General features: G+C 44.3%; 1 protein-coding gene across 7 annotated transcripts in view; it reads right to left on the bottom strand.

Moving 5' to 3' along the window:
• ryr1 (ryanodine receptor 1) overlaps positions 1-12,047 on the bottom strand; it is a 604,017-nt gene that overhangs the window by 96,116 nt on the left and 495,854 nt on the right. For all 7 annotated transcript variants that reach the window (XM_033014584.1, XM_033014582.1, XM_033014581.1 and 4 more), the window contains 3 exons: positions 11,034-11,110; positions 1,232-1,305; positions 852-869 (listed from right to left, as the gene is read on the bottom strand). In XM_033014584.1, coding sequence (XP_032870475.1) covers positions 852-869; positions 1,232-1,305; positions 11,034-11,110 — 169 coding nt within the window. The remainder of the gene's footprint in view (positions 1-851; positions 870-1,231; positions 1,306-11,033; positions 11,111-12,047) is intronic.

Below are 12,047 nucleotides of genomic sequence, written 5' to 3' on the forward strand. Positions count from 1 at the left end.
GATGCTGCATCACCCGCTGAGTTTCTCCAGCGTTTTTGTCTACCTTCGATTTTCCAGCATCTGCAGTTCCTTCTTAAACATTTAGGTGGAGAAGAGCTTGTTCTGATGAATATGTAAAAGGCCTGATTCCATAATCCTCACTGACATATTGGAAAATGTATTTGTGGGGTTATTGAGAGAGTTCCCAACACGGTGCATGCTATCTATCGATTCCAAAATATATTCCGCAATTTGGAATTGTATGTTTAAATAATTTGTTACATTTTCATATTGTGACTGGAGGAAAGTTGTGTCCCCCCCTGAAATATACGAGGTGTGTGTCTTACACAGTCCCTTATCTCTTTGCTTTAATATTTCATTAGAAAATGTGTATCCACTATGCCAGGGAAATAATTACCATGGGCTCTCAACATGTACTATTTAATTTGTTTGCTATTTATACAATAGAACGCAGAATCTGAGAACAAGTCCACTCAACTGTTCTCTCAGCTGAAGACAGCTTGCAATATTGACAGGGAGAAAACTAAATTAGCAATTTAAAGAGTTTCATTTTTTAGTGTGTAGAGTAAAACAATTTTCAACTAACCAGAAAGGAATAGTCTGAAGAATATTGTGGCATGATCACTACATGGCAAATTGAGTTTAATGTATTTCCTCGTATGTGTACTTTTAAACAACCAATTCAGAAAGAGCAAATCAACTTTGAGGCTAAAGATTTTCAAATCTCAGAGCATCTGAACTGCGTAGATTTATTAAGCAAAGGGACAGGGATCAGATGCTGTTTTGTTGGTTTTGACCTGCACAGAAATCATATGAAAAAAACCCAAGATAAAAGCTAAACAATAATTTACCACGTTCACGTTTGATGACTGTAGATGAGAGAAAAGTGAAAAAGAAAAAAAGGACGAAAATGAGTTAAAAATAGGAAACTGAAATACAATCACAATAATTCAGTAAATATTATTGAACAAAAATCAACTCAAGAAATTATAAACTAGAAAATGTTGTACAGTTAATTGATCTTCTACAAAGTTAAAAAAGGAAGTAAACAAAATAAACTCTGGAAATAATATTAGGATATTAGGTCTTGAGATGAGATCGGCAGATAGCCCAGTACAGCAATATGTTTAGGATATCAAGGAGAAGGCCTAATTATTTCTTCGCATATTTATAATGATTCAAGCTTGTAATTTCCTTATTTCAAAACTCACCATAATGAATGGCTACTTACTGGTTCCCTCTTCTGTGACCATTCCTAGGCCTTCAGCCTTATTCTGTCTTTCAAATGCGTTGAGATCCAGAACACTGTTAAGAAATAGTTAAAATGTTAAAAAAAAAAAGATTTAATTATGCCTGGAGCTTAGCATTTGAAATTCTCCTGTGCTGCGGCAGTTACATTTCTCCTTTTATTTCAGTGGAGACAATAGTTATGAGAATAATCTTAGATTAATATTTGAAGTTACACTTTGATTTATCAAGTTAAGAATTTTTTCACATAAAAAGAATGTAGTTCTATTATAAAGGTACTATAGTGATGCCACAATATTTTTTATTTTGTAACTTTTTACACACGGCAATATTTCTAAAATAGTGAGTATTGCAAGTTAAATTAATAAAGTTTGGCAAAACTAATTTCCTTTAAAACCTCCTGTTATCGTCTATTTGGCAATCTGTGCATTGGTGCTTAAATGCAGTAACTACAGCAAAGCTCATGTCATTCGATGGGGAATGCAGAAGGGAGAATGACTTTGAGCAGATCTGGCAATAAAAGTTCCAGATCTGGAATGTATCATTTTGGCATAGTAGCAGCAATCAGGCTGAATTACTTGCAATCAAAGGCAAGAGTACTGACAGAGCAGCAGCTACAGGATCTGAGATACTGTCACATTTGAAACAGAGCCTCTCTTGTCCCTTGACCAACAGATCAGCAGTGCTGAGTTGGAAGGAACTGCATATGCTGGTTTAAATCGAAGATAGACACAGAATGCTGGAGTAACTCATCTCTGGAGAAGAATGGCTGACATTTTGGGTCAGACAGTGCTGTGCGGTTTGGACTGCTACTCTGCAAATACCTTTCAACAAGGTAAACAACAGGGATGACAGCATCAAAGTAAGAGACAATTCTCGGCCTCCACATCAGCATCAGTTGGGCACCTTCCTCTTATGTTGGACATGAATTAAGACCTGAGACATCAGATGCTGCAACGTATTTGGGTCTGAAGAGCGTCAATGAAGTTGCCCATCACTTTTTTAGAGATTATTGCTGGGTAACTCCTTGTTATTTGATGTTGTCACAGGCATTGTGGTAGGCCAGACAGACATTTTATGCAGCATACCCATCAATTATTTTGCTGGAGGAGGCCTCATCAAGATCCTCACCGAAATCCTGCAGACCAAAACTCATGCACAACTTTTACTTTTGGTAATCTGGCTCTTGTATTAACGGCCCTGATGCTTGAAGTTGTATTTTTCTTCATGATTCCATCTTTAAGCTAACCTAAACATCATTGAAAGTTTTAGGAGCTGAGAAGAATGCTGCAGGTAATAATAATTTGACTAAATCATGCCTGTCTGTAGAAGCCTAATTCTAGATGTTTCCACAATTCTGACAAGATGCCACAGGATCTTACTTGATTCAATCTTCTCAATTCCAGCGGGTACAAACCTAGGCTGTCCAACCGTTCCTCTTAAAATAACCCACGCATTCCAGATCAATCTCGTTAATGGTCCTGAACTGCTTACAATACAATTACAAAGACGTTGGGCGGGAGCAGCCAATACTCAAAACGTGTCTTAGTCTACAAAAGACATGTTAATGGCCCCTCAACAACTTCTAAACTTAGCTGTGCATCAGGTAGGTGTGTTCAGTTGTGGCACTCCCATCGTTAGGTCAAAAAGTTGCAGATTCAAATTCCACTCTTAACACTTAATTCCAATGATCTAGTGCAGTGTGAATACCAGACCTAGCATCCTTAGAATGTGATAGTCCGCTCACAAAAGGATGACACCCTTCTCCCCAGACTCCCTTCCATGGCCATGGTAATTATCCCCCAAACATCACCAAAAACAGTGCCTGCTTATTATCGTTTTACAATGTTTTGAAATTTACAATGTTAAAAGGTTATTCTATAACATGTGTTTCCATAATGTTAATTGCATATTATGTAAGTTTGTATTTGTATTACACAGGCAGCAATGGTTAAAACCCAATTTTGATCCTGTTTTGGAAATTAACAAGCAGAAAAAAAGGTGCCTTGGTTAAAAAAAAACTCCAGAGAAAAGGATACTGTTTCCATAGTCTCTTAAGAATACAGCTGCTATTTTCACCGCTGCTGGCTATTGAAATTGAAGTGATCTTTTCTATTGACACTTATGCAACAATACTCTATTAAACATTGTAACATAAAGCCTTTAGTATTCTGGCAGGATTGTTTATTCTCCTATCTTGTTTCTGTGCTTTGCTGAATCCCTCAGGAAGTATGAGAGCATAAGAGTGGTGACATTGCCAGGCAGTGGGGGCACTCAGGCCAAAACTGCCCCGTACATGGAAGATGGTGTGGTCTTTTGTTTGGATGTACAGTCGGTCCACAGATTGATCAGCATTGACGACCAATTTGAATTGGCATCGGGAGTGAGACCATGCTCTTCGGCAACTGGCCCAACCGATCTACCGTCAGGTCTGATCACCTTAAGGCGTTGGCATTCTGGTTTGCAGGCGCCGGGGCGTGCAACAAGAATTGGCTGGAGTAGATAGCAAAGGTCAAGCAAAATGTGGGACTATGGAAACGGTGCACCAAGATAACCATGAAAAATGTGGTAATCTCGGGGCTGCTGTACTTAGTGTTGGTGCGGCCCATCCCCCTGCACAATTTCTGTTTAGTTAATATATATATATTTTTCTGAATAAAGTTTATTTTTGGAATTTGCAGCGTTTAGTATATTTAACTTGAGTAATAAAAAAAACTTAGAGCTATTAAAAACTTTTATTTTTATAAATCCGATGTAAAAATTGCAATTCTTATTACCATTCTGAAGCCCTCTGGGCCCTAACCCCCATTTCCCGATTGCCACAATTTTTTATTAACTTCATATATATAACACTGTTCTTATGGGCCTGTCCCACTTAGGCGATGTTTCAGTGGACTGCCGGCGATTGTCAAGTTGCCGGCAGTTGCCAGAAAAACCGGCAACTGGAACGGTGACCGTCAGAGTGGAACAGACACACAAACACATTGCTTCCTTCACCAGCCTGTGTGAATTTTTTAGACAGCGCTCCCCCCGCTTGCCCCGTCTAAAAAATTCACACGGTGCAAAGCCAAGGTGATAGACACACACAGCGATGAACAGGAAAGTTGGCGCTGTAATTAAGACGGCTAAAGCACAGTGTAACTACTGCTTACCTTTTTTTTCCCAATGAGCCAATGAAATTTACTGGTCAGCACCGGCTACAACCTACGATAACCTCCGAGAACCTTCGACCTCCTGACAACCCACTAGGACCTCCTGGCGACCACCTGCGGCTCGAGAATTCTTGCTACTCTCCATGGCGGCTTCATTCTGGTCGCTGCTAATTTTTCAACATGTTGAAAAATTCACGGCGACCATAATAAGGCCGCGACTAGTTCCCAGAATGCGAGAACTCCTCACGACCATGAAGGCGACTCCCTGGCAACCACCTGCGAACATGTGGCGACTGCAGTTGCCTAAAAAGTCTCCTAAGTGGGACAGGCCCATTAGGAATTCAACTATCGCGTTGTAGCAGCCTACTGTACGCTCACTTATTTCCTGCAGTGCAGTATAGTAAACCCTCATTATAAAGCATCTTTGCTGAGGAATGTTATTGCTGATTGTCCACTATAACCAAGAAAGGTATTATTATAGTATGTAGTTGAAGCAAAGAACTGCAGATGATGGTTAATACCCAAAAGAGACACAAAGTGTGGGAGTAACTCGGTGGTTCTGGCAGCATTGCTGGAGAACATCGCTGGAGGTGACGTTGGGACCCTTCTTCAGACTGATTCAGTCTGCTGAGTTACTCCAGCACTTTGTGTCGTTCCAACTTAAAACTGGGCGGTGATGCCGCTGGTCTGCACCAGCGAGCCATTCTTCATCCGTTCACGTGGCTGTTGTTGCGGGAAAAGGAGGAGGCAGCGATGGGAGGGGGGGCAAGTATGGGGGTGTATGAAGAGGCTGAGTGGACAGAGCGATGGAAGGTGGAGGAAGTGCCGTTGTTGTCGGCGGGCGGAAAGCGCTGTCCCCAATGGCTACAATGTGAGCTGCAATAACAGCTGTCTCACTGATGCCGTCTCACTGGTGGGGACGAAGGGTTTGCTGGTGCACCTTTAGAATTAGGGGTGGGGTTGGAAGTCGGGGCTCTAAATGGTCAGGGAGATATGCAAGCTGGGGTGGCATTGGCAAGTCTGTCTGCTATATCCAAAATGCATTACAAAGGGATCCTGAGATGGAGAAAAGTTCGATTTCCTAAGGTGCAAATCCACACAGAATACTTTTTAAACAGCAATTCATATAGGCAGGCAGAAGTACAAACCTCAGAAACTGAAATGAACAGCAGTAGCTTTAGTTTTATACGGGGGATTTTAAGTATTTCTGTCTCTTTTGATATTACCACGTCTGTCACTGTGTACTGTGCACTGTTAAATGAAAATACACTTTGCAACATTTTCACTAGGACCCCTCCCCAGTAGTTTTAGGAAAAACATTATGTTTCATTCGAATGAAAAAATATATATATTTACAAATACTGACAGTTATTACTGAATTAATGCTTGAATGTCAAGATATTTAATGCTCCTTCTTAGGATAAGCTGACATTTTGTAACAATAGATGTAGGAGAGAGGGCTGACTGCACCAACATTCGTGGGCAAGAAAACTGTTTATGACACGTGCAGGAACTGGCTGAAATAACAGAATTGAGAGGAACAATGTTCTTAAAAGGCTCCAAATACAGCTCTGGGAAACAGATTGACTGCATGACAAGAGTCAGTAGGTCCTGCCACCTGGAGTCTTTGTTTATCGGAAGAGGTAGCTTCATAACTGTTCAGCTTTGTCCCAAGAGGCTTTTGGAAAGATTGCTGAGAAGGAGTTGTTTGTTTACACACTGCTTAGCATTTTGCTAAAAGCAGGTGCTGGGAAGTTTATAGACTTTTATTTCCTCACTTAAAATGTGCCTCCAATATCCACATTTCATTATAACCCGGCCAAAGGAGTAATCTTAAAATCATGAAGGGTATAGATAAGGTGGATGTTTTTTCTCAGGCCGCAAGAGTGAAAAAAAAAGCCAAAGGTTTAAGATGCGAGGGAAAAAGATTTAAAGCAGCTAAGGGGCTATCTTTTCACACAGGTGATGTGGGTATATGGAACAGCTGCCATAGGATGCGGGAGAGGCAGATAGAGTTACAATATTTAAAAGTCATTAGACAGGTACAAGGATAGGAAAGGTTTAGCGAGATATGGGCCAATTGAGGCAAATGGGATTCGCTTAGGAAGACAACTTGATCAGCATGGGCGAGTTGGGCTGAAGGGCCTTTTTCCCTGTTGTACAATAACTCAAACCGAGTCAAGAGTGTTTTATTGGCATACTAGACCAAGTGCAGGCCCGTTGGGTATGCTACCCCAACGCAAGATTCCACCACTCACCCGTTCCCCCAACATAATATTGCACTACTCACGCATAGCCCCCAACTGCGCAGGCACAGCTCATTTCTCCTCATCCCCAGCACTCCCTCCCTCTCCACGCTAGGAGAGGGAGGGGGTGTAGAGAGTGAGGGGGGGTGGGGGTGGGGGGTAGAGAGGGAGGGAGGTAGAGAGGGAGGGGGGTAGAGAGGGAGGGGGTAGCGAGGGAGGGGGTGTAGAGAGGGAGGGGTAGAGTTGGAGGGAGAGGTGGTAGAGAGAGAGGGAGGTTGAGGGGGTTAGAGGGAAGGGGAGGGGCAGAGTGAGGGGGTAGAGAGGGAGGGGATAGAGAGGGAGGGAGAAGAGAGGGAGGGGGGTAGAGAGGGAGGGGGCAGAGAGGGAGGGGGCAGAGAGGGAGGGGGCAGAGAGGGAGGGGGCAGAGAGGGAGGGGGCAGAGAGGGAGGCGGTCAGAGAGGGAGGGGGGCAGAGAGGGAGGGGGGCAGAGAGGGAGGGGGGCAGAGAGGGAGGGGGGCAGAGGGGGAGGGGGCATAGAGGGAGGGGGTATAGAGGGAGAGGGAGTAGAGAAGGAGCGGAAGGGGGCAGTGAGGGGGAGGGAGGGGAGGGGAAGGGGGTAGAGGGAGAGGGGGCAGAGAGGGAGGGGGGTAGAGAGAGGGGAAGAGGGAGAGGGAGGAGATAGAGTTGGAGAGGGAGGGGGTATAGAGGGAGGGGGAGGGGGTAGGGGGTATAGGGAGAGGGGGTAGAGGGAGGGGGCAGAGAGGGAAGGGGTAAAGAAGGAGAGGGAGGGGTAGAGTTGGAGGGTGAGGGGGTAGAGAGGGAGAGAGGGTAGAGGGAGGTTCAGGGGGTTAAAGGGAAGAGGAGGGTCAGAGAGGGAGGGGGTAGAGGGAGAGGGTAGAGTGTGGTAGAGGAAGGGTAGAGAGGGAGAGGGAGGGAAAGGGATGGGGTAGAGAGGGAGAGGGGTGGAGAGGGTGGGAGTGAGGAAGATAGGGAGGGGGCATCTCCCTCCTCCACCTCTTCCCATCTCCCTCCTCCACGCCCCACCCCCTCCATCTCCCTCTATTACCACATCTCCCTCCTCCTCATTTCCCTCATCCTCCTCCCCTCACCCATTCCATGCACCAGGACCTACCCAGGTCGTAGGGCAGCGCCATGGCCTGGAACTCGGCCTGGTTCTCGTACTCGGCCTGGCCCTGGCTGTGGACTCCAGCCGTCAGCTCCGAGCTCGTCCCTGACTCAGGCTCTTCCTTGGTTCCAGCTGCCCCGGTCACTCTCCCTCTCTACCCCCTCACTCTCCATCCCTCTCCTTCTCTGCCCACCTCCCACTCTGCCCTTCTTTTTCGTCCCCGTCCCAAGCACCGGGCACAGCTCTCACTCTAGCTCGAGCACCAGGCTCAGCTCCAGCCAGGGCCTGCGGCACCACCGTCGTCACCAGGTGTCGGGCGCCGGCAGCCGCTGCCACTCTCAGTGCTCGCAGTCCTTGGATCCAGCAGCGGCTTCTTTCTTGGCACCGGTTATGGCCCCATCCCAAGCCCGGGACGGCTCTCAATCTGGCTCGAGTACCAGGCACGGCTCCAGCCAGGGCCCGCGGCACCACCCTCGTGACCGACATCAGCCACCGCATGAACACTGGAGTGCCCCTCCCTCCCGGAGTGTCCCGGTCCTGCCTTGTGAGTGTATTGTGATGTCACTCAGGTTTTTTCTTCCAAAAAGGGTGAGTTTTCGGGTTGTTTTTAAAACTTTAAACAATTAAAAACTTCAGATAGGTGGGAATGCAATGGGAAGATGTTTATCGCCACGACGGGAAAAATGTGATTAGATGGGAAGGCTGGGGCCTAGAGTTCTGAAGAAAATAGGAACATTAATCAGATTGACACACACACACAGTCACAGAGAGAGTTTTATAATAATACTAGACTATGTGCAGACCCATTAGGTCTCCTCCCCCAACGCACCTGTTCTCTACCCATAGTCCCCATGGGAAGCATAGCCCTCCAACTCAAGCCGTTCCCGAATGTAAGGTTCCAGCACTCCACTGCCTCTCTGAGCAGTGGGCTTTATAAAATTATTCCAATTGCACTTCCCCTGCATGTTGCTATAGCAATTCGCCCTTTGCCTCCTGTGAGGTGAAAAGTTCAGTGTTCCTGCTAGCCAAGCCATTGTGACATCATCAGTTGAAGCTGGTCATTCTAAATTCAAAGTATTTTGATTTTTTTAAACATTAATAGTAATAAGTCGCGAAATAAAGCATAAAATGTTCAGTGAAAATATGAATCAGAATATGTAAAAATCTTGTTAAAGTTGACATTTTTAAAACCTTAATTGCGAATAACGAAAAATATAGGATGAAATCTTCAGTGAAGCTGATCACTGCTAGCCGAGCCATTGAGACGTCATCAGTGAAAGCTGGTCGTTTTAAATTCAATGTCTTTTGATGTTTTTAAACTTTTACTTTTAATCAGTAATGTCGAGAAATAAAGCATAAAATGTTCAGATAAGGTGCTCTTGGCCTAGAGGGGAAATATGTGAATCAGAATATGTAAAAATGTTATCGTATCGCATAGTGTTTGCACAAAGATGTAAAGACAACCACATATACACACGTACAAGATCATACTTTTGAAAGGTCAATGGAGTTCGATCAAAGGGAAATGTAGTTTCGATCGGATACGGCAGTGGGATATTATCTTAATAGTGGGATCTCTCAGCCACAGCAAAACTGGTATAGGACAGGGCCTACAATCAGTTTAGGTAAACCAACTAAGAGCTTCTGCACTCAGGGAAGAGGCTACTGAACTACTGTAACTTGGATGGGGGAAACTGGTTGTTCACTCAGCGTCAGCAGAGAGACCACTGAGACATTGACGACAGCCAGGAACTTAACTCACTACGAGTTGTGTCTCATTGAACGGTTGGAAGTTTGATTCCCAGGATGGCTGCGAATATACATAGGGTTTAGATTCGATAGAATGACAGGGAAGGCTAAACCTACTGCCAGTGGTCATACTAAGATTACAGTAATCTCACAACTTCTAGTAGCTTCTTCTCTACACAATAAGGATTTCTGGATTGTTGCCATTTACACAAATTAAATCCTTTGTGATGACTCTGCACAGCTGGTGTTGGGCTGCTGCAAACATGCACAGCAGGGGGAAACTCCACGTCAACAGCGTTTCTCTGGATACTTTCAAGAGAGAGCTTGATAGGGCTCTTAAAGATCGCGGAGTCAGGAGATATGGCGAGAAGGCAGGGACGGGGTACTGATTGTGGATGATCAGCCATGATCACATTGAATGGCGATGCTGGCTTGAAGGGCCGAATGGCCTACTCCTGCACCTATTGTCCACTGTTTCCAAAATGTTTAGGTGCCCAGACAAACACAAATTTCACATGACTGGACTGTGGTCGAAATGGGTACTCTGAGAGTGAATTCCTGTTAATCTTAAATATTCACTGTTCAACATTAATTGGTGTGTAATGGATCTTAGTACAGCATCAATCTGACGATTCATACCCTGACATTGACATGCTTTTTCCAAAACCAATCAATAATTTAGCATTATATTTCAGTCATTTAACCGGAAGTGCACCGTACAAACATTTCAACCTACGTGTCTCCAACTCTTTATTCAGTGCTCATCCATTTACTGCCACTTCGTCCCCAGCCTACTAAATCTTGGAAATTTAAGTAGACTCAAGGAACTACAGATGCTGGTTTACCAAATAAGACACAAAGTGCTGGAATAACTCAGCGAGTCAGGTAGCATCTCTGGAGGACATGGATAGACAATGTTTCGGGTTGGGACCCTTCGAACGTTGCCTATCCATGTTCACCAGAGATGCTGCCTGACTTGCTGAGTTATTCCAGCAATTTGTGTCTTCGTTGGGGATTCAAGTGTTTGTCCAGATGCTTCATAGAGTCATACAGCACGGAAACAAGCCTTTTGGCCCAACTCATCCAAGATGCCCCACTCAAGCTCGTCTTATTTGCCTGTGTTTGGCCACTAATCCTCTAAGCCTTTCCTTTCCATGCTCTTAGTCCAAATATTTTTTTAAATGTTGTTATTGTACATGCCTCGCCAACTTCTTCTGGCAGCTTATTCCATATGCCCAACACCTTCTGTGTGAAAAAGTTGCCCCTATTAAATGTTTCCTCTCATCTTCAAGTTACAGAGTCATGGATGTTAAATGTTGTGATAGCAGTATTCTGTCATTTGAATTTTTCAGCAGAAGTGCGAATTGGTCAAGTAGTAAATGATTTATGCTCATAACTGTGGAATCAATTGATAGGCCAGACTGTTGAACTTTCTCGTTCAGTGGACATGGAATTGAGAACTTGCCGTGTTCAAAATGCAGCAGTACAGAGAAGAACCACAAACTCACTCACCTGCAGGTTTGCATGAGAGCTTGCATACTTTGAAAGAAACCAGTCTCTCTTTTCTCCTTCAGATAGTCTAGCATTTTCTAAACAAAGGGCAGAACAATCACATTTTGTTGTAATGATCAACTTTTCATTTTTAATTATTTCCCATAGCTTGGGCTTCTCTTGTGGGAGACGAACATTTACGGCTTAACCAAAATGAGATTAATAACCCTTAAAATTAATAGGTTTACCAGGCCTCTTCAGAGAGCTGTTAGAAGCCAATCCCATTGTTGTGGAACTCAGGGACTAGACCAAGAATTCATTCAACCATAGAGTTGTACAGCATGGAAATAAACCATTCAGTCCAATTTGTCCATGATGGCCAATGAGTACCTTTCCGCATTTACCCCATTGTCCAGCACTTGATCCACAACTCTCTATGCCTAAGCAATTCAAGTGTTCTTCTAGACATTTCTTAAATACTGTCAGTGATGCAGTTACAACAACTCTTCCAGCTGTGTACTCCAGTTCTCTGGGTGAAGATCCCCCTCATAGGCCCTCTGAATCTATTGCCCCTTAGTCTAAACCTATGCCCTCTTATTTAGTCTAATACAGAGAAATGTTTCCTGCAGTCCACCCCATTTCCGCCCCTCATCATTTTATGTACCCGGGTCATGTCCTCGGTTAACGTACTTACCTTCTCCAGACTCTGCTCACAACTGAACTGCTCCATCACAAGCAACATCCCGGTGAATCTCCTCTGCATCTTCTCCTGCACTATCCCATCCTTCCTATAGTTCGATGACCAGAATTGCATGCAGTACTCTAGTTGGGGTCTGCCTAAGGTTTTATAAAGTTGAACATAACCTGCCAACATGTATTATGCCTCGACTAATAAAGGCCAGAATTCCCAATGTCTTCCTAACCACATTATCTAACTGCATTGCTACCTTCAAAGATCTATAGTCTTGCACTGTGACGTCAATCGATCATTGAAGTCTGAGCTTCATCTGTACTACCAAAATGCATCATCTCTCA

This window comes from Amblyraja radiata, chromosome 41 (assembly GCF_010909765.2).
Source record: "Amblyraja radiata isolate CabotCenter1 chromosome 41, sAmbRad1.1.pri, whole genome shotgun sequence".
NCBI lineage: Eukaryota > Metazoa > Chordata > Chondrichthyes > Rajiformes > Rajidae > Amblyraja > Amblyraja radiata.